Consider the following 23,122-nt stretch of genomic DNA (forward strand, 5'->3'; position numbering starts at 1 on the left):
TTCAGTTTACATTGAAGTTGTGTTGCCCCAAGCCACAGTGTTAATCAGTTTAATGCTAAGCAAACAAATTATTGCATAGGTAGAGTGGGGTTACATTGCCAGGGGACCCAAAGATGGCCCTCTGATGACTGAATCAAATTGTATGACATTATCTCTGTGTAGGTTCCAAAAAATTAATATCAGATTTTTCATGTCGATCAGGAACAATGCTTGGGTGGTTGGGGAGCACGAGGGTGTTGTGTTGACCTGCGGTGACCAGCTGACCCGAGACGTGAAGGTGATCAACCCCCGCAGTGGCAGCCTCGACCCCCACCACCCCACCACCAAGGCCACACCACCTTCATCCACCTCCTCAGTTACCTCTTCCTCCCCCCCAGACCAGCCCAAGACACCCCCACATGGGTTCCTCTCCCTCACACTGACCACCGCACTCTGCCGTAACATTCACTCCACCTGGAACACACTTATCAAGAAGCATCTGAGTGAGGACAGGTAGGACTGGAAGGTTATTGCTTCATTATTTTATACGTTTAGCATATGACATGTTCCATAAAATTCAAGAAGTTACTGCTTCTTTGCACTCTACATTTAGTAAAAGACCCATACATTAAATGAAATTTTGGATATTAATGGCTTCCTGACACTAACTAATCCCCCAAAAGGAGGATGGTGGACTGCAGGGAAGAGGTGGTTTCAACTTGCAGTCCACTAGGTTCACATTCAGATGAACGTAGGGTTGCAACTACTTGTACTTCTATACCATACTCTTTTTTTCTCTGAGTTGGCATAAAATTGTCATCTCTCCATCTTGAATACTGAGCTGTAACAGTAGATGAACGCTAGAATAATGATGCTAGTCATAAAAAAAGTGCTATGGAGAGGATGTGGAGCCAGAGTATTGTCTTTTTCTGTCATTGAGCTATGTGAAATAAGCTACTAAAGGACGAAAATCTGAACCAAGTTGAGGTAAAAGGACTATACTACTGTTCCCCTGTCACATCTTCCAGGTCTTTGCCGGGGAACAACTTGTCAGACCACTACCTGAGTGAGGTTGACGTGCGAGTGCAGCCGTTTGACTGTGTCTTCTACCCGGCATCACTCCACATCTTTGCTGCCGTGTATGAACCGTGGCTACAGCTGCAGGTGACTAGTTTAATGCGTTTATTTGATGGATGCCTGGTGGTCTAGTGTATTAAGGTGCTCCAGCCAGATTCATGAGCCTGGTGAGGTGCTTCAGCTAGGTATGTCTTATAAGGGTTTGCATCTGAGAGAGGATTGTGGTTTAGTGCCCATGTAATGCCACTCAGGGAGAAGGCAACTGGTCAATTTAACTTAAATGCTGGACCAAATAGCCTACCCTTGGGCTGGTACACTTCTAATTGGGCAGTAAAAGGCTGGATGATGGATGGATAGATACTGTAGATAGATAGATAGTCATAAATCATGCTCAGTTTATGATGTCTTGATTTTCTCAATATCATTCCTCATTATAAGTATTGGGAAAAGAGGAATGGACAATGGTGATGATGATGGGAAAAGAGGCATGGATGATGATGATGATGATGGGAAAAGAGGCACTGATGATGATGATGATGATGATGGGAAAAGAGGCACGGATGATGATGATGATGATGATGGGAAAAGAGGCACGGATGATGATGATGATGATGGGAAAAGAGGCACGGATGATGATGATGATGATGGGAAAAGAGGCACGGATGATGATGATGATGATGGGAAAAGAGGCACAGATGATGATGATGATGATGAAAGGTAATGGAAATGTTCTAAAACACATTATTACTTTTTTTTTTTTTTTTTTTTTTTTTTTTTTTATAGATGACTGGCCTGTAAATTGGGAAAGAAGGGAGGAAATGGCAAATAAACTGTAGCCCCCTCAATCCAAGGACTTTTTTTTCTTTTTTTTCAGTGTCTTTCTCTCCAAAAAAAATTTCGGGATTAGCAGACTTTTCAAAATGGAGGAGTTGGATGTAGCCATAATTAACCTTTTCAGTACAAGAAGTCTTTCCTGAGTTTAGCCAAAATCGTCAGTAATTACCATGAATATGGTTTAAAAAAAAAAAAAAGTTGCTGGATTAAAGGAGTAAGAATGGAACAATGCTCATTTTTTCTACATCATACTGTGGATCTACACTAGTCTCTTCATCTTAACTTGGTCTAGATTTTTGTCCCTGTTAGAGATTTTTTCACATATCTCAGTGGCAGAATAAGACAAGGCTATGGTTCCTCATCCCATTCATAGCACTTCATGATTGGTGTCAGAATGTATTCTCTAATGTAATCTCTTCTTATGTCATTATTAAACAAGGCAATTTTAGGCCAAGTTAGTGTAAAAAGAGTATAGAAAAAATGTCATTAAGAAAAGGGTATGTATAACAAGGACTTAGTGTACTTACTTTCTTTACTTTGTTACTCCAAGGTACCCTCCATACTAAAACAACAGCTTCTTAGACACCGGCCACGACTCAGGGGCACTCCTAGGGATCTCTCAGTGAGGTTTTGTCATTAATGCGTCTTTGCTGAGTGACGTTTGGAGATGTTAGTGATGTTTGTGTGGTGTTGGCAGTTTTGGCGTGCTGGACTGGAAGTTTTGCTATTTTGTGTCTTCCTCCATATGACTTCCTCATGCTTGTAATTAATATTTCTACACAATACAGGTACCTAGGCTCTGCTGTTGTGTCCTCTCTGGCCTTAATACTAATATTGCTTACAGTCACGATAGCTTCCCTCCTGTTGTTCTCAAAAACTGCTTCTCTGCTGATGCCTTTTTGTAGGCAAACTCTTTAAGCATTGTTTGTCAGCTTCATTCTAGCTGGAAATTTGCTTTCAGGCAGCCCTTCTCAAAAAAGAATGACTGTTCCCAACCCTCGAATTATCTCCCATTTGCTTTAGTCTCATGCACTTCCAAAATCTTTGCGTCTGTCCCCAGTGGGAAGATTTTGAAGCACTTTTCTTCTGTTAACCGTTTTTCTGACCACCAGTGTGGGTTCCATGAGAGTTGCATCACTGGTGGTCTTCTCACATTCCTTTCAGTTTCATGGTCATTCTCCTTCTAGGATGTTGGTGAAGCCCCTGCCATTGTACTTGACATCTCAGAGGCTTTTGATTAAGTCTGGCACAATTTTTTATTTTTATTTTTTTATTTTTTTATTTTTTTGCATGTACATACTGCCCTTGTGTCTGTGCTTCATCTGTAGTTTTCTTGCTGGTTGTTGTATTGTGTTGCCACTGTTTCAATTGTCACTGCTCTTCTGAAGTGTTTATTTGCATCCTTCCCCCAGTGCAGTGAGTTCGCAGTACCTGTCAAGCGGTTCACCTTTACCCTCCGCTGTCCACCTGTTTAATGCAGGAGTTACTGGTGATCTCAGTCCTTCATTTATTTTCATCTGGTCAACTCTGGAACTGTCTTCCTCTATCTGTATTTTCCCCTGCCATGACCTCCAGCCTTTTAAATAGAGTGTTTCTAGGCATTTCAAAGTAAATGGATTTTGCCTTTGCCACTCCATTGTTTTATTTTTCTGGGAAGGCAGCTTTTGCAGGCCTTCAGCTATTAGTTCTTTCATTTTTGCATTAAAAAAAAAAAAATGGTGACATAAGTAAAGTCTTGCTGAGTTACTCATGTTGATCTTGTGAGGTTGGTTATGCCTCTTTATATACAGGTATTGGATAGAATGCTGTTCAGAATGGGGTTATTTTTCTGTATGAGAGCTTGCTGAGTAATTTGTGTGTGGGTGTCTTTTATGATATGTGTGTATTATTGGAAGCCTGTGATAGGTTTTGGTATTGCTGGGTGTATGGTAGGTAGGAGTTGAGTCGTGATAGGATGGAGCAGATGTTTTAGATCAAATGCTTTTGTACAGAATCGAGTTCCAGTCATATTAAGGTGATAATTAGTATGGAGAACTTTGGATTCTGTATATAAGTGATTACAGTATATTTGTAGTGTGTTTGAATCCTGTTTTGATGCATAATAGGCAGTATTAGGATTAACCTGGTATATGTTTATGAAGAGTAAATTTTTGTTGACTTGTTCAGAACTTTGGTAATATTTGCTGGCATGTTCAATATTTAAGTTCTGTTTTTACTAGATTGTCTGCATAATTTTGCCCTAAATTTGGTAGATCCCTCTTCCATGCTTTCTCTTTCCCTGTTTTTTCTGACACTACCTGACTGCATCTTAGGTGGGAGAAAGGTCAGGATAATGATGATGATGGTGATGATGTTATGAAGGCGACCTGTACAGTACCTGGCTGTTGTTCCCCATTGCCAGGTGCCTCGCCAGCTGATTAACACGGGCCACGTGGTGTCCAAGGACCCCCTGGGCATGGCCGTCAACAACCACACCCTGCCGCTGGTCTACCTGCACACCGAGAGCATCCGTGTCTTCTTCCCCACTCGCGACACATCCTTGGAAAAAACATCCTCACAGAAGACATCCACAGAAAATATGTGCCCAGAAAATGCATCCTCGGAAAAAACATCCTCACAGAAGGCATCCACACAAAATACGGCCTCGGAAAATACAGCCATTCAAGACCCTTCCTTCCAAGACTCCTCCTTCCAAGACCCCTCCATCCACAACTTCTTCCTCCTCCAGCTGGGATCCATAGTGGTGACGCCCCAGGTGGACAACCCTCTCTCCCGCATCATGATCCGCCCTGACGTCTTCCACACGGCGGAGCGGGCACGGATCCTGGGCATACCTGGGTCCGAGGTGGAGGACCGCCAGTACCAGATTGACATAGTTGGGTTCAGCGTCAGTACAGGTTCGTTAAATGACGTAGGTTGAGGTGTGGGAGGAGGTTGGTGAGATGAGATATTGTGTGGTTAGCCTTCAGTACAGTTTAGTTAAATGAGCTTGATTAAGGTGTAGGAGGTAGTTGTCTTATTATTATTATTATTATTATTATTACAGTACTGTATTATAATATTTGGTGGTAGGTGGGGGCGCTTACCATTCACCCACTCGATGTAGTGCTGCTCTCGGGTGACTGCCTTTTCCTTCCTTCTTTCTTTCCTTCCATTCTGTTACTCTTTCCACCATTCGTTCCTCTTCCATCTGTCTGTGGGTGACTGTACACTGAGTGACAAGCCAAATGGTTTCCTGGAAACCATTTACTACGTTGAATGGTAATCATGTAAGCAGATCATGGTGCCTGGTGGTTTAGCGGGAAATTAAGGCGCTCCAGTTGGATTCTGCTGGGGCAGGTTTATATCCAAGGGGTGTTTGGGGTTTATTGCTCATGTAATGCTACTCAGGGATGAATGAGGCAGGTCACTCTCATCTTGTCTAGCCCCAGGCTCCTATGTTCCTCATGGGGCAACACAGGATTAGGTGATGATGATTATTATTAATATTTTTGTTTTTTTATTATTATTTTTTGGTTAGTCTTCAGTGCAGGTTAATAAAATGATGGCTATTAAGGTGTGGGAGGTGTTGTTTTGATTTTCAGTTGGGTTTTGTTTTATAGTTTCTATTTGGTTACATATTATAATACAGTACAGTTATCACTATCACAAGATAAAATGTAGCGAGAGGCAGACCGAAAAACCCCTGGGATGAGGTCATAGTGTGACCTCAGGGTTAGAAGACTGAATAGAGAGGCTGCCAGAGATCGACCAGCGTGGAGAGGTGCCATTAGGCAACCAAGGCCAATTTGTGCAAGCAAGTTGGAGCCTTTATAAATGATATGATACAATGGCAATCCCCTTCCGTGCAGGTCATTTGCCCGTCAGGATTGGTAAAATATGGACTGAGTGTGTGTGTAATTGTTGTGTTTTTACCAGATTGAAATGTTTTCTGTCATCTTGGCCCCAGGGTCATGGCTTGACCTGGTGCGGGACAAGGGTGGGCGTCCACGCAGCTCGTCAGGTGAACGTCTGGGTGTAATGGGGGAAAACCCGGCACTGGAGTGGAATAACTATGACCCCACACAGGACACTCCACCAGGCGACATTGTTCTGCACCCGTTTGTGGCAAGGTGGGTACAGGACAGATAGGTACAGTGTAGTGGCCTGTACTGTAGATACATGTACAGTATGTTTTGAAACAGAGGGATAAATAAGTTGTTTGATGGTTACCAGAAAGTACAGAAATACTGCAAATTAAACTGAAAGACTGATGTGTGAATAGATAGATAATATAATAGGTAAATACAGTGCTCATGATAGTTAAATAAATTAGTATGGCATGTACTGTGCTGTTGTAAAGCAACCTCTTGAATGGTGATCAGGTGTGTCTGCTGAGGCAGACCATAACTCCGATACTTTTATAGATATTGTGGTGGTGACTCATCTGTGAAAGTAAATAGATGTATTGACAGATACAGTACATAGATATCTGTTTGGAATGGATAAATAAATTTATAGACAGGAAGATAGGTGACTAGAAAAACGGATAGATTTGTGATGGCTAGTCAGTTATGAGAAAGTTTTGTATGTGTGAATTGTTCTTGTAGGTTTGACAGCCGTGTGATCGCAGCGCCGGCCATCGTCCACCGAGGGTGTTCAGATGAGGGACGTTCACAGGACACGCTTGTGGCGGGGCATTCGGTGGAAGTCAACGCCACATCTGACATCGACCTGCACCTCAGCCTGCCACAGATCCACCTCCTGCATGATATTGTACACGACACCACCAGGTAAGGAGGCTGGGCTTTCTCGTACTCAGTTTTAGCTGTGTTGAAGTACTAATATGTCAGGTTAACCTCTTTGCCCAGATGTTGTGTTTTTTATATTATTCTTGCCACCTTCAGATGGCTTTCTTTATCTTACCTTCCTGCCTTCCAACCTGCCTACCTACTTAGCACCCTACTTATATACAGTGCTCTGCTGTTTACCTACCTATGTACTTGTGTAGCTGTACGTAAGAATATACTTACTGTGTAACCTTTTTCAACTGGACGAGATAAGTAGAGCCTTAAATAACCATTTCACGGGACGACATCCTTCCCTAGCTGAGTAAGAATTGTCTGGTGATAGAGTAAAGTATGAAAGGCATCACTGTACTGAAGAGATTAAGGACAGAGATCAGTTGGGAAAGAGAGGTTAAGGGTGCTCTTGAGAAAAGCATAAATGAAAAAAGTACCACAACTTTTTTTTTTCCCCCTAACTCCTTGTTGGTGGGTTCCTAGGAGGGTATAAGGCATAAGAGATGATGATGATGGTCATGTTAGCGTAATGTGTTTTGAGGAGTGTCCATTAACTGTGAGATTGTCAAATATTCAGTGTCTTTACTCACTGAGCCACATATGTGTGAAATTGAAACTGTGACTTGAAAGAGTATAACTGAACAAATTGTGTACAGTACTGTGATTTGTACTAATTATATTTGGCAAGATAGTTTCTGAAAAAGTTAACTTAGATGTGGATAATTAAAGCTTTACTGTGTGTAAATGTGATTTTGTATCAGATTAGCCTAAATGTATCATGTTGCATGCATGTGTCATCAGCCTGGTGAGTCAGATGCTGTGGCGGGGTGGGGATGGGAGGGGCGGCCACCCTCCGCGGGACTTGCATGACAGTGGTGTGGACTGTGATGTGTCCTCTGTGGAGCTGACCAAGGGCATGGCTACCCACAGTGCACTAGGACCAACACACACCGCCCCTCGCACCTCCACCCCTGCCAACACCACCCCACCACCCACCCACACGACCCTCACCTCAACCCCCACTGCCCACTCCTTCGTGCCGCTGGAGCTGCTCATCACTGGCGGCAAGATTACAGCCAGCATATTTGACCGTGGCATCCTGGAGGATGGACAAAAGCTGAGTGTCAAGGTAAGCTGGAAGGATGGGGGTGACAGCATTATGGTATAGTACACTACACTGTACATGTGATTTTCACTGAATGTCTAGGAAGTGTGCAGCCATGTGTTACTTAAAGTTGAACATTTTTAATTTTTTCACGTCATGTACTTTTGGTTGATGATTGTGGAATTATAAGAAAAAAAATAACACTTTTAATTTCAAACAGATACTGTAGTGAAGCATTATTTGACATGATTTATCTGTAACATAATAAATAATAGCTACTTGAGCTAAGTAACACTAAATACTGTATTGGGCAACTAATTACTTAGATTTCTTATTCAGGGTTATGCCTGATTATTTTATTTAGCTGAGGGAGAATTCCATGTTACAGAGGGCCTTATTAGGACTGCCTTTATACATTATTACCATGTGTTTTTAGTTTGATGTAATGTTGTGGTATAGTGAGGAAGTTAGGGAAAGGTGTATCATATTTAAGGGGTTGGAGATGGTGTAACGAGGAGCATGCTTGCCCATTAAGGAAGAGGCTTTAGGCTTGGTTCCTGGGCTGACCACAGGACCTTCAGACAGGGTTTCTTTTGCCTCAGTCTGTTCTTACCTACTGCTGGAATACAGACCCAATATAAATCAATTATTTGTATTCTGATGGAAGAAACTATGGACTTCCATCATACACAGACCAAACAAGAAACCAGTTATCTCACAGGCACCCACCCCACTCTTCCCTGCATTCCTCACCCCAACTCAGCCTAAGCCAGTGTGAGCAGGTTTGCTGGCTGTGTCACTCTTTAATATAAAAGTCCAGCCCTGCCATGGACAGTAAAGGATTGCTCATGTATTATAATTACTGTTTATTGAGGTGGTCAGTAGTCAGTGTTGGTATACCGTACATCAGGGTTGGCAGCGAAGCAAACTGGAACAGCGTGCCAGGAAGCGTGAGCGAGAACTGGTGGCAGAGGCTATGTCTACCGAGTCTGAGCCGTCCCCCAAGAGGCTGCCCCACCACCACACACGCACACCCAGGAACCCCGAGTCAGACTCGCACTCAGAGAAGGAGATGGAGGATGGGTGAGTTGAGACTACATTATCATCATTAATAATATAACACCAATGGGAGCATGGAAAGCAATCTGAAACCCAAATGAGAAGAGGTCAGGTACTATATATATATATATATATATATATATATATATATATATATATATATACAGTAAAAGTCCAATTCTTCGGCATCCAATTCCCCAGCAAATCTGACATTTCGGCGGTTTTGAGAAATAGTCCCATTTACGAAAATCTCTGATCGTTCGGCAGATTTTCCGATTTTTTTCCTCAGTCTTGAAATTCTCCATGAGGACCCTCTACTGCTGGGGACTTCTTCCAGCAGTAGCAGAGTCCAATCAACCCCTTCTATTGTACATATGTAATTAAGGAACCTACTATAAGTTTAGGTAAGTGCATGTGAACTTGTAGGCCTACTGTACCATTACATTTATATACAGTATGTTCACTAATTTCTTTATTTTTCATATTCATGTATAGTACTGTATTCATTACAGTATTGTACAGTATCAAACAGTATACAGTACTCTCTCCAAGCACATTTGTAATGATATGAGTGGTGATGATAGTGTTCACCAAAACATATAAGGTATTGAGAGGGTAGGGTTTTTGATAATTCGGCAATTTTGATTTTTCGGCACTAGCCTGGTCCCATAGATGCCGAAAAATAGGACTTCTACTGTATATATATATATATATATATATATATATACAGTATATATATATTTTTTTTACCATTTGCTGATGATTTTGGTCATTTTAGGATAGCCTTTAGTACTTCAGGGGTTAGCTAAAGCATTAATAGGACTGTTAGTGTGAGAGACATTTCCCAAGTTAATATAATTGTTTGGCAGCAGCACAAATAAAGTGAAAAGGATGTCACCCGGATTCTCGTGGCTATAGTGCATATTTCTGATCTAACAAGCATACAAAGCTCTTTTTCAGCTTAGTTGATTGCCAGATGTAGTCCGAATGGAGGCTAAATTTGACTAGTAACCAAGGAGACAAACTAAGACTCATCAAATTTCATGCAATTGCAGTTTAGTATTGAGGTTGTATTAGTAGTCCAGTTTCATCATATAAAAACAGGCCGACTGTAATATGGGTCAGAGTAAATAACTATGAAACCATCGTAGAGTAATAAATCTGATCATTTGCATCCAGGTACGAGGGTTCAGAGGAGGGGTCTGTGTGTGAGGGTGAGGATGTCAGCCCCCGCCAGCCACGCATCTCCCCGCTCCTGTACCTGGTGGTGTCGCAGCCCCACGCCTTCCTCTCGTGTCAGCCACTCAAGCAGCGCCTCGACGTCTCCTGCTTCAACTTCATCCTACGCAGCGTCCTTAAGGGTTTTTCCGTTAAAGGTGAGTCTGGGAGTGTTTTGTAACTCCAGTCATATAGGAATGGTTAGTGATTCCTGTACATGTCTTTTGTTATTTATTATTGCTTTAGATTCATATTGTTTATTGCCTCAGTGGTTTCTCCCTTAACGAAGATGATTATTGATATTGATGATGATGATGATGATGATGACGACAGTGATGATGGACAAAAAGCATCATCCATTATCGCATGTGTGTGTGTGTTTGCAGCGACGGAGGGCAAGCAGCTGCCATGTGCGGAGGATTACACAACGTCGTGGCTGGAGACCAAACCTGGCGACCCACACCCCAAGACCGGCATCCCTCCTGCCCTTCTCCTCATATCGGCCACAGACTTCCTCCATCGACCCGGTAGGCTGTTGTTTATGCTGTTGTGGCTGTGAGAGAGAGAGAGAAAAAGAGAGAGAGAGACTGACTTAGAGGTTATGCATTTGTGATTTGAGTGTAGCCTTTGTTGGACTGAGACCTCATCTGTACCTGGTGTGGACCCTGTTTGATCTGATCTCTCTCTCTCTCTCTTTACTGCATCCCAGTTAAGTGATACAAGAACTTCATTAGTGTTGTACTGTATATTTACAGTGAAATACCATTCACTGCTCTTTTTACAGTTCATACTTGTACTTATTTTCCTTTTACACTAACATGGTCTAAATTTGCAGTCTCTCCTTGAATGCTGAGCTGTATCAATAGATTAATACCAGAATAAGATCCTAGTCATGAAGAAGTGCAATGGAGAGAATATAGAGTCATAGTATTGTCTTTTCTTCCATTGAACTACACCAAGTACACTTTAAAGGGGTAAAAATCATGGCTAGGTTAATGTGAGAGAACAGTATGCAAGAATTGTTTATACCACAGCTCGAGTGAACATTGAGGTGGGTCGACCAGTTCGGTTCTGTGTGAGTGAGAGTCGGTGCCATCAGGTCCTCCATGTTGCCTCCCGCCTCCGCACCCTTCTCCCACCCTCTCCCGCCGCACCACCAGCAGACAAGAGCAGCTCAGAGGCGGACCTTGCCCAACCAGAGAAGTTGCGTCAAGCTCTGGCCCACCTTGACAGCATCTCCATCACCACCAGCCAGATTGTGGTCAACTGTGAGCTGGTCAAATCCCACAAGGCCAAGAGTGAGGTGCACACGAGCGTCTCTGGCCTCAAGTTTTGTCTGGCCACCTCACGCAAGAAGCACGGCTCACACGATGCCAGGGGGGATGCCATTTCGGATGTCACGGCCACCTCAGAAATCATGGACCTTCAGATTAAGACTATTTACCATTCTCAGAAGCTCCAGCCTCTCCTGAAGCCATGGACGGTTTCAGGTGAAGTGAAGCTGCTCTGGTTACAATGGAGTGCCCAGCCATACATTGAGATAAAAGTGGATACTGAAACCGTAGCTGTTGAGGTGGGACCTGAGCACCTGTTTTGCCTCTCGGATATGCTCGACCATATCACGCCACTCATCTTTAAGGAAGACATATCTGAGGGAAGCCACTCCAAGCCAAAGCCACAGCGGCCGCTTGAGAATCATCATGATATTTTGTACCAGGATGACTTGCGTGGAGGAATATTCCAGTACGTGAGCCTGGCACTGGATGACCCAAGGCCGTACCAGGTGGTCTTTGACAAAATGGCCGGCACGATGGTCTGGTGCTACCCTGAGCCACGCACCCTCACCAGAGTGGACATCTACCCGGTTCCCTTCATTGCGGCATCAGACTACAGCACGGTAACTGAGGCACAAGACAAGGACCAGGTGCTGTGTGCACTCCAGTATTTTGACTCATTACGTGACACATTTATTACCTACCGCCAGTTTCACCTGTCTGAGTCAAAGTTCTGCCAGCTGGACCTCCCAAGTTTCTATGAGAAGCAGCACATCGCAGTGTCATCCACGTGGCGGGTTTGCATAGATTTTTCTGAGGATGACAGCAACTCAGGTGATGGGAGGATTGTGGTGTCCCCCGCAGCCCTGGCTGCATGTATGAGAGTGGACTCCATGTTCTCTGTTGACCTTCTACCCAGAACCCAAGCCATCATTAGTGTGGGGCAGGTACAACTCACTCTGTTCAACCACCTCGCTCTCACGGGGAAGAAGCTGCCCCGAGATTTGCAGTTCTTCACCCTGGACAAGCTGGCGCCAGAAGAGCAGCCATTCCTGACACTGACCTTGGAGAATGCATTCCTGCGAGGGTATGTGTGGTCATCAGCGATGCACTGTCAGGTGGGGGTGTCAGTGAGAATGGACGTCCTGAGCTACACCTACCTGACCAACAGTTGTCTCCTTGAGCCGACATTCATCGAGGCGAGTCTGGTGCGGCAGGAGGCTGAGGGGCCGGACAAGCCAAGTTGTGTTGACTCTGTGCTGACTGTGAAGCCAATGTTCCTCCATGTCAACCAGTCTGTTATCCATACACTCAACGTGGCACGGAACAGCTGGGTGCAGATAATGGCTGCCGTCCCCAATCCTCAAAGTGGGCCAGACTTATCTGTACTTAAAAAATCACCTGTTATCTTCATGACGAACTACCTCATCTGTAACGACATGGCGGATGCGATAAGATTTGGGCAGGTTGGGACAGATGAGAGCCTTCTGCTGGGGTCACGAGGGCTGCACCTGTATTGCTGGCGGACACATAAACTGCCACCCAGACTGCACGCTTGTGTGGAGGGCGGCAAGTGGAAGTGGTGCGACCCTTTCTCACTGGATGTTGAGGGACCACAGGTAAAGTCTTCATTCTCGGTAGTTACTGAGGACATAAATAGTTACCATTGTTTTTGTTGTTGCCCCAAGCTCATGTGAGTGTAAACTGTATGGACTGAAGATTGAAGTTGCCTTTCTCCTGCAGTCCACCTTCCTTCTTTGAAGGGGGAGAGACAGAGGTGATGGACATAATGTAACTGGTAAGCAGAGCAGAGTCACTTGGTTATATTGGTGCCATACATGAAGGTGCCCCTGTTGAGCACCAATGGAGACTAGAATTATCATCATGTACAGTTTAATATCCCAATACTGTACACTGTTAATATGGTTTCTCTGTAGTATGGCATAATCTGGCTGTATACAGTATATGTTTGTAAATCATAATCAGGACCTGCCATGCTGTTAATGTTACTGTCACCATTAACATTTTCACATTTATTTCTCAATGTGTTCAGGTTCACACCATCCATCACGAGGGCCGGCACTTCCACTTCCTGGTGATCATTGAGGCGTTATCCCCAACGCAGCGCCTCATCACCTTCTCCGGCCTCCTGTCTGTGGCCAACTGCTTGACAGAGGACCTGGAACTGCGTGTAATAGAGAACGGGAAGGAGCGAGAATCACCCAAGCACCCTGCCACACAGGTGCTGAACAGCGGAACTGTGGCCCCCTCATATGTTGGAGACGCGCATGGAATTCGCATCAGGATCCTTGGAGGTATTGCATTCAGTTAGATGAAAATAATTAATATACAGTACTACATTTGACCACAGTACGTAACTTGACTTAAAAGGCCTGCTTGTATATATTCTTTTATTTATTCATTACTACAGTACTTTTCCCCACTCGAAGGTGCTACAGTTTGGTCTGGTGAGATTCCTCTGGCTGTGGAGCGCACAAAGGAGTCGGTGCTGGTGAAGATCCCTCTGCGTGCAAAGGGTGAGAGTGTGGTGGCGTGGTGCCGGGTGGTGCGGCAGCGTGTGGGTGGGGTGTGGAGGCTGCTGGTCATATTCAGTCCACAGTATGTGGTTCGATCGCACCTCCCCCGCCCCCTCATACTGCACATCAACACCCCATCCGCACACACCACTGCTCAGGTTGGTCTGACTGGGTTGTGGCAGGCTTGGTGATGGGTTAATATAAGGATATCAGTAGTAGTAGTAATAGTAGTAGCAGTAGTGCAGTAGTAGTAGTAATAACCCATGGGTCATCTGAACATGAACCTGATGGACTACACCACGAAGATATCTCCTGTTGCTTTTGAGGATACAGAGGCAGTTGAGGGATGCATGTATAACCAGGCAGCAGAGCATTTTGGTTAAATCAGTGTCATAACATGAAGGCATGCCTCTCCAGTACCATTGCAAGTGTTTGGGGAATTATTAGTACTTAGGGTGTGTACAAGAGAGGCTTCATAGACAATTTTCAGTAATTTGGAGTGTACTTTATACCAACTAAAAGTATAAAAAAAAGTATGGCATGTAACAGATTTAGCAGGAAGGTTTCTTAATTAATTTTTAGTTATTTAGTGTGTATTACATAGCAAATATGAGTAAAAAAAAAAATTCAGTGATACATAACAGACTTATGGTAGTTTTTTAAGCTTTTTCCCGTGTGTGTCATCAGATTGTGGTGAAGGGTCGAGGCCACACCCACACGCTGCAGTGTGATGGTTCTGTGGCGCATCACCTAACTTTCCAGCTCAACCCAGAGTACCCTGTCTCCAGCCCTCCCATACCACTGTCACGTGCACTCACCGACCAGGTATATTATCCAGTTTTGTCGTCATCTTTCTGTAGCCACTTAACACTGTTTGAGGAGTGTAGGCAAAAGTGAGAGCTGTGGAAATATGTTATCTAGAAATGTAGATTCTGAAGAATAATGTGTGAAGGCTGTGTATGGAATGTTGATTGGCAGTTTTTCAATAGTTTGCTGTGGACATATTGTACCAGTAAAAAAAGTGTGTTAGAAAAGCAACTTTTTTGAGGACTTAATGTATTAATATTTTCCCTTTCCTGTGTCCATGGCAGATGCGACAGTCGCAAGGTCAAGACACAACAGACATCAGCCACTGTCTACGTCAACTGTTCATTGGCCCTGAGGAGCGATGGCCATATGTGGAGACATCGGACTTTGTGGGTGACGTGCTCTTTGCTGACCAGCCCAAAATTGACCTGCAGGTGAGTTTCAAAAAACTATTTTTGTCAAGCTTTACAGATTAAAGAGAACAGCCTACTTGATATTTTGAGAGCTGATGGAATTACAGTGTAGCAGACCCCCTACTTGTCACGGTTTTTTCTCAGACATGGAACCTCTGTGCTTAGGTTTGCCTCAGCTGAAGAGTTATTTGGTTGTGATGAAAAGAAAATCTAAATGTCCCCAGCCAGGGAAAGTGTTTAGTAGTGAATAACTGCAGAATATGTTTTTTTTTTTTTTTTTTTTTTTTTTTTTTTTTAATGCATGAGCTACCGAAGGTAAGGTATCAGGTATTAGATTATAGACAGACATTTTACATTCATGCTGCTGTATGTTGTGTGGTTGCAGGTTGGTTTCTCAAGCCTGTACTCACAATGCAACACAGTGGTGGTGGACATCCGGCCGTGGGCACTGCTGATCAACCACACCGGTATTGAGATTGTCCTGCAGGAAGTAAACAGTGCTCCATCCAGCTGCTGGTTTGTACCCCCAGGGGCTGTGTTTGCCCCACCCAAACTTGATGGCATGTTCACCTTTGGCCTGATGGATGGTGAGCAGCACTTCCACACCCAGCCATTGCAGCTGTCTAAAGAGGATCGCTGGTACAGTCTCAAGTTTGAGGGTCGCATCCCACGCCATGGCACCACGCCCCTCAGGATACCAACACAGGACAAGATGTGTTTCCTAACCGTCCACTCCAGTTACGAGGAGAACATACAGGTAGTTGCGTTTTTAAGCATGCTAGGTCTGTTTGTCAGAAAACTCAGCTTTACATTATCTTTAAAGATTACATATGAAAATACCTTTTTGTGTTTCCCTAGACTCATTTGTGTGTGTGTGTGTGTGTGTGTGTGTGTTTGTGTGTGTGTGTTTACATAGACTGTCTTTAAGTCAGGATAGTTGTTGTTGTTGTTTTTAATAAGTTTACAGAAGAGGAAGTATGGTGGAGTATCTCAGGGTGTATAAGCATCTTTTTTATGATTTTTGTATTATGAAGTTCCAGTTTACTTAAAAATCTTGTTGTACATAGTATCTTGACAGACCTGATGTTTACTTAAGTAAGATACTGTTTGTACAGATCCTTCATCTCCTGCCAACATACTCCATCACCAACAACACAGCTGAGGAACTGACAGTGAGGTCGATGTACGTGTATGCCGGTGACATCAAGATCCAGCTGCCGGTGTCACTGCCATCACTGAATCTGCCACCCAAGCCCTCAGTGGGCAGCATCAATGAGGTACCTCTTATCCTGTGGCACATCCTCAAGGATGCTGGGTCATCCAGCTCCGATGAGGAAGTTTGCTGCATCCAGATTGGGCAGGAGGGCTACCAGGCACACCCAGTGGTCATCCGTGACACAGCGCCAGACCAGCGAATGACTGTGACGCTTCCCAGTGGCAGTGGCGAGGCAGCGACACTCAACAGATCATTCCTGGTGACCTGCCACAAACACAACGGCCAGGTGAAGATGGTGCTGCAGGATGACCCAGCGCCGCAGATGGTCATTCACAACAACACAACAGCATTGCTGATACTTGGTTGGTTGTTCATATTATTGTCCTTGTGACTCAAGACTCACCTGATTGTGAATCTGGTGAACTACAGGCTAAAGCTGCCCTTCTCCTCCAGTCCACCATTCTCATTCAAGCAAACTTAAAATATAAGCATATTTGGGCAGGAATAGCTGTGTGGATGATGATGATGATGATGATGATGATGAACAAGATGATCTAGTGGTTGGAACCCTCCAGTCAGAGTGATGGCCTTCCACAGGTTTCATCCATGATGGGTGACTTTTTTAATGCCACCAGAGGGAATAGGCTGGTCATAACCTTTTAATGTATTGGATTATGGCAGCCTAGCCTTGGTACCCTACACCTTGAAGGAGGTAATATGGGATCACTGGCCACCAACCCCTCTACTTTCTCTCTATCACTTCTCATTCCTCTCTCACCTTTCTCACTTCTTTCTCTTCCCTTCATTCCTCTCTCACTCCTGTCTCTTCCTTTTCATTTCTCTCTCTCTTCTCTCTCATTTTTCCCTCTGATCTCATCCCCCTCTCTCTCTCTTCACATTCCTCTCTCACCCTTCTTACTTCTTTCTCTTCCCTTCAGTACTCTCTCACTCCTGTCTCATCGCTTTCATTTCCCTCTATTCTCTCTCATTTTTCCCTCAGATCTTTCATTCTTCTCCCTCACTGCTCTCTCTTCCATCTCTTCCCTCACCAGCATTTTATTTTTCTTTTCTCATACTTTTTTTCACTGCAGGTCAGAGTTCAGTGAAGGAGGACGGCATAATGGAGGAGGAGCTGGACCTGTTTGCCGCGATGCCGTCCGTTCCCGGTGGGCAGGCAGTTCACTACACCTGCCCACACGTATCGCAGACCTTCCCTCACATCCCCACCAGCGCCACACTCCCTACATACCGCCTTCACTTCTCACAGCCAGATGTCCTCAATAATGGTAGGATGATGATGATGATGATGATGATGGTGATGGTGATGGTGATGATGATGGTGGTGGTGGTGGTGGTGATGATGATGATGATTATGATGATGTCAGAAGTATACCATCCAAATCATAATACATGGTTTTGGAAGGGGCAGGGTTGAAATGATGGATCTTTGGAATATGGAAAATGGTTCTGACTACACTTAACCCTCGGCTATCATGGGTTCCACTATAGCGTATCTCGCTATCATGCCTATATAAAAAACTACACAAATACCTTTATCGTGCACTAAATGCCTGCTGTCGCGCACTGCAAATGTTCGAAAATTTCAAAAAGGCCAGGCTTCAGTGCTCCGCCCAGCCAACAAAATCTTCACTCCGTGATTTGTCGTGTGACATCAGCGCCAGCCGAGCGCTGATTGGCCGCCTGACCGAGTCTCCTGCCCGCCAAACCATTCAGGTGCACGCCCTCAGACCGTGAACAGTGATAGCGAGAATAATAACCTTTTTTATTATATGACCATAGCCAACGTACCCCCTCCCCGTCCCTCCTACCATGACCCAACATAATGCTGCGTCACCTGGCAGGGAAATAAAGAAGAGGAAGAACCTAAGTTATGCAGATAAACTGGAAATGTGAAACTTATAGAGAATGGTGAGACCAAGCGAAGTGTGGGGAAGAAATATAACATAAATGAATCAACTGTGAGGGGTATTTATAAGAATCGTGATCATGTCATAAAACATGCTCATTTTTAGACTATTATATATTAATATGTGGTACAAAAGGGGTGTCTTAGGGGTAAATATTGAGGTCATGGCACCAGTTAGAATTACTGTATTACCATAAGTTCTTCAATTCAGCTATCACGGTTTCGACTATAGCGCCGCCATAGCGGGACCAATTGGGAGTGATAGCCGAGGGTTGAGTGTATATGAAAGTTTGTGTGTAAATTTATAAAAACAACACTTCTGTCTTTTTAAGCTGATATTTCTTTCTTACAGATTACACACTTGTCATTTAAATTAGCACTTCTTCCTTTTAAGCCATGATACTCTAACACGTCCATCTTTTAAGCAAACATTTCTGTCAATTAAGCAAACATTTCTGTCAATTTTTTAAACTAACACTCATTCTTTTAAGCTATTTTCTGTCTTTTAAATGAACACTATTGTCTTAACTTAATGCCTGTGTCTTTTGCCGGCCACAGCTGAGACAGAAGAGGTGTTGTGGAGTCAGGGCGTGGACATCCAGCAACACTATGACCAATTTGTGAGCATCCCTGGCCACGGAGACGTCAAGGTGCGGATCGAGCGTGTGGCGCACACCTCACACGTCTTTATTGATCCCGTCAGTCGTGTGGAAGTCTCAGCAAGGGATATAAGGAGTAGGATTGCAGCTGAGCCTTCGAAGGGGCGGGTGGCAACTTCAACAAACAAGGGACGCTTGGTGAAAGAGAAGGATGAGTTGCAGGAGGGAGAGAAATCGGATTCAACAGATACTAATGTGGCTACAGATAGTTCACCCGTTAAGGAGGCCACATCTGAGAGTAAAGCAGAAGAAACTGTGCCCCCTCCACCCCCACCAGCCCCAACCAAGAAGGAAGACAAATCAACGACTGTGATCTATTGTACGTTTGTGTGTACACAGGTGGTGCTGGTGCTGAAGGATGATGTGAGTGATAAGGAGAACATAATGGAGATCCTGAGGGTCTCACTTGATAACTTCATCATCAGCCTGAGACCAAAGATAGACCTGTCAGAGAAACTACGTGCACTTGACTACCGTGTGAAGGAGCAGATGGAGGTGGTGCTGTTTGTCGGGGATGCACAGATAGACAACCAACTGTATTCCCATGGCCAGTATGATTTCCCAGTGATCCTTATTCGTCAGGATCCAGACTCTTCCCCCAAGCTGTCCCCCATGGAGCCCATAGAGCAGGCCATGCAGCGATCACACAACAGTGCCCTGTTTACACTCACAGTCATCCTGGAACCCTCATCAACCAGTATGTGTCTTCACTCCGTCCACTTGAAGCTGAAGCCCATCACTCTTTATGCTGAGGATGCTGTTTTCTACTCCCTCATGGACATCCTATCATCCTTCCTGCCGGCCCCAAGACAGAAAGATCGGACAGTGGGCTTGGCACTGGAGAAGAACGATGACGAGGAAAACCTGCCTGTGATCATGAGGATGCCCATGGAGGTTTTGGTGAAGTCTGAGGCCATGACACACCCCATCCACATCTCCAGCCTGACCATTGAGCCCATCTCCGTCCTACTGAGTGTCCACGCCTCGGTGAAGCTGTACGTGGCACTGGACCGGTCACCACTCAGCTTTGGGCAGTACCACCGCACGGAGATCATGACCACCAGTTACAGCCTTGGCCACAACCTGACCATGCACTATCTCTCTGGGGCACTTATTCGGGCTGGCTGGGTGGTGGGCTCGCTGGATCTTCTGGGCAACCCTGGTGGATTTGCTCGGACAGTAGGGTCAGGTGTGAGGGACTTTGTGCAGCTGCCGTATGAGGGCATCCTGCAGGGTCCCTGGGCCTTCATTGCTGGCATCACACATGGCTCCCTCTCACTGGTCAAACACCTCACTGCGGGTAAGTCTCAATAGCTGTGCACATGTTGAACCCATCACAGTAGTGGATGATGCTCAGTTGCCTCATGTGAAATCTTTATCACAGAATCCTAAGTTTAAGAGTCATAATGTTTTTGAAGTCTTGGGAAGTATGAATTAGCTAAGTTGTACAGTATCTGTCTATTTTTTTCCATACCATAAGTAGTTTGTTGTGTGAAGGGTATAACTGCTAGTCATGACTGTGTTCTGTCATGCCTATCAGGGTGAATGCATGCATTTTATGTTATCAGATGAAAATACAGTACTTCAATGTCAGGCGTAGTTGATAATTGAACCATCTGACTGTGTAGTGTTGCACCTGTTATGTCCACAGGTACAGTTGTGTCAGTGACCAACCTGGCCAGCAGTGTGGCACGTAACATGGAGCGCCTGTCCCTGGACCAGGACCATGCCCAGCGCAGTGAGGCCGCACGACGATACCATCCCTCTGGCCTTGTACATGGCCTTGTTCAGGGACTGTCTGCATTTGGCATCTCACTCTTGGGTATGTCTAGAAGTTCTTGTGGAGTATTTTTCATAGTTACATTTTTCTCTTGTGGTTGTTTGGTTATGTTAGTTCTGTTGTGGTTGGTTTGTGTCTTATATTTTATTGTGTGACTTAAAGTTCATGTAGTACAAGAAGCAAAGGAGCAAGTAAGAGTATAACAGCCAGGTATCTTCTTTGCCATGGCCATGCTTAACAGGGAGTAAGGCATGAAAATTGGTGACAGCCATGATGTTGCTAATGATTCACATATTCATTTGCTATTGTTATTATTATTATTTTTTAATGCATGGAATGATGTTTGTGCCTATCACGTTACCACATCCTTGTTCTCAGTTATATACTTTTCTTCCTGCAGGAGCAATTGGTGGTCTTGCTCACCAACCAATGCAAGCGCTGATGTCAGAGGATGTGAGTGCGGGCAGTGTGGTGGGTGGTGTGGGACGTGGCCTGGTGGGGGTGGTCACCAAACCCATCGGAGGAGCTGCAGACCTCCTGGTGCACACCGGACAGGGGCTCTTACAGGTGTGTGCATGGTGGCTTGGGGTTGTCTTGGGTTTTATGCAGTAGAGTTTATTTTTCATCTGACAGAACTGGGCCTTTGTTACAACTTGAATATTAAGTCATGGTTGTGTAGTTTCAATGAGGCCACTCTCGCAAATTGAATGTCGTATAAAATTGCTACTGTGAGCCTTAGTTGTCACATTTATCCCCCACTGTGGTTAAACCTGTCAATCAAATATACTAATCAGCAAAGGGATTACAGTATAGTTCTTATAATGATTATGGTAGAGGTGTTAGTGATGCTGATGAAGAGTACAATATCTGTGTCAGGGTGCTGGTTGGCGTGAGGAGTGCCGTCCACGCTACCCTGCCAGCCGGGAGTCACACCGGGGAGAGAACAATGCAGCACTGAAGCTGGTGTGGAAACTGGTGGCGGCGCTACCCCAGGAGTGCCGGGCAGTACTGGCAGCCATTGATGCCACACACTGTACACCTGCAGCAGCATACACACCTGTCACTGTACTACTCACTCCACAGGTACATTTTAGCTTATTTTTTCCTGCATTATTATTATTATTATTATTATTATTATTATTAATGTGAAAATGGTATGACTCTACATAATGCTAAGTATCAGTTCAGTACATAGATTAAACAAGACTTTGAGGTTTGTTTTAGTCCAGTAACCCAGTGAACCCTGTAGTGAAGATCCATTACGGTTACCAACTGCGATGAGCACCACCACAGTGAGGCTGAACATGGTCTCCTTTTTCTGTTTGTCTATAATAGGACTAACTAATTTATAACCATTCTCCTTACTGTTGAATCATCAGTAATGCATCTTAACCGTAATTCAAGGTATGTGTGTGCCCCTAATTCAAGGTATCTGTGTGTCCCTTCTGCAGTGTATCTCCATAGTGTATTATTTGCAGCCATCTCTCCTGCCTACTTCTCCAGGTGCTCTTTATCCTTGGGCTGGAGGAGGATGCCCAGCAACACGCACTGCCACTATCAGAACTGACATTCCGTGCCCACCCCTCCGACCCAACACTGCTTTACCTTGATAAGCTCCAGCCTCCACCACCACCACACAATCCAGATATGGAGGTAGGGGGCATGTGATGTAAATGAATAATATGAAAGCTTGCATACATGATTATCCTCTGCAACCTTGCTTCAGTTCTTCATTCTAGTTCATTCTTCTTACATGTGCTGTATATTCCAGAGCCCTGTCTTCAGATAACTGCAGCTATTTTTGTTTTTGTTTTGTTTTCATGCCATGTCCTTCCATCACTTATTTCATTTTTCTTCCCTATCAGCCTGTAAGCGGGTGCCCCGAGCGTGTTGCTGATTATGTCCGCAGCACATGCAGTGAGGGTGTGGACATCGGTGCCCCAGACTCCTCCCTGGCATCATCCGAGGAGGAGGGGGAGAGTGGCACCTGCAGCCACCCCACCAGGATCAAGCTGTACGTCTCCCCTCGCTTCAGACCTGCCCTCATCTCTGCCATAAACATCGCCTCCCGCGCCACACAGGGACGGGGATTCATCGTCTAAGGGACCTGCAGAGTTGCGTTTATGTCTGGCTGAGTGTTGTGTAGATGATGCCATTATTTATTTGAGAAGTAGCATGATTGTGGTGTGATTGTCCAGAGAGCCTATATTGTGGTGCATCAGTCTAAACCTTTGTTTATATGAGAACTGGTGTGACTGGTGTGATTGTCTGAAGAGTGTATATTGTGGTAATGTAGTTTATATGAGTATCGCAGAGGAGGCTGAAACTGGAGGACTGAAGGTGAGGGTTTGGACAGGATACACATTGGCATTGGATATTTCTTTGTAAACTGATCATTATTACTGTAGGTGAATTTTCTAAAGGTAATGTCAGCCCTCTCAGTACCGGATATCCCT

At 44.6% G+C, this 23,122-nt stretch overlaps 1 protein-coding gene across 1 annotated transcript in view; it reads left to right on the forward strand.

The window, feature by feature from the left end:
* Vps13B (vacuolar protein sorting 13B) overlaps positions 1-22,768 on the forward strand; it is a 37,488-nt gene extending 14,720 nt beyond the window's left edge. Inside the window, exons 21-44 of the mRNA XM_080274347.1 lie at positions 202-492; positions 1,008-1,143; positions 4,292-4,433; positions 4,584-4,787; positions 5,840-6,002; positions 6,480-6,662; positions 7,473-7,800; positions 8,687-8,859; positions 10,015-10,211; positions 10,440-10,580; positions 11,088-12,946; positions 13,381-13,642; positions 13,778-14,022; positions 14,552-14,689; positions 14,956-15,105; positions 15,470-15,841; positions 16,200-16,662; positions 17,392-17,586; positions 18,786-20,186; positions 20,538-20,708; positions 21,067-21,233; positions 21,543-21,749; positions 22,170-22,319; positions 22,532-22,768. Coding sequence (XP_080130473.1) covers positions 202-492; positions 1,008-1,143; positions 4,292-4,433; positions 4,584-4,787; positions 5,840-6,002; positions 6,480-6,662; positions 7,473-7,800; positions 8,687-8,859; positions 10,015-10,211; positions 10,440-10,580; positions 11,088-12,946; positions 13,381-13,642; positions 13,778-14,022; positions 14,552-14,689; positions 14,956-15,105; positions 15,470-15,841; positions 16,200-16,662; positions 17,392-17,586; positions 18,786-20,186; positions 20,538-20,708; positions 21,067-21,233; positions 21,543-21,749; positions 22,170-22,319; positions 22,532-22,768 — 7,975 coding nt within the window. The remainder of the gene's footprint in view (positions 1-201; positions 493-1,007; positions 1,144-4,291; positions 4,434-4,583; positions 4,788-5,839; positions 6,003-6,479; positions 6,663-7,472; positions 7,801-8,686; positions 8,860-10,014; positions 10,212-10,439; positions 10,581-11,087; positions 12,947-13,380; positions 13,643-13,777; positions 14,023-14,551; positions 14,690-14,955; positions 15,106-15,469; positions 15,842-16,199; positions 16,663-17,391; positions 17,587-18,785; positions 20,187-20,537; positions 20,709-21,066; positions 21,234-21,542; positions 21,750-22,169; positions 22,320-22,531) is intronic.
* Positions 22,769-23,122: the final 354 nt, after the last annotated feature.

This window comes from Coenobita brevimanus, chromosome 57 (assembly GCF_032717465.1).
Source record: "Coenobita brevimanus isolate Jiangsu-jjx chromosome 57, ASM3271746v2, whole genome shotgun sequence".
Classification (NCBI taxonomy): domain Eukaryota; kingdom Metazoa; phylum Arthropoda; class Malacostraca; order Decapoda; family Coenobitidae; genus Coenobita; species Coenobita brevimanus.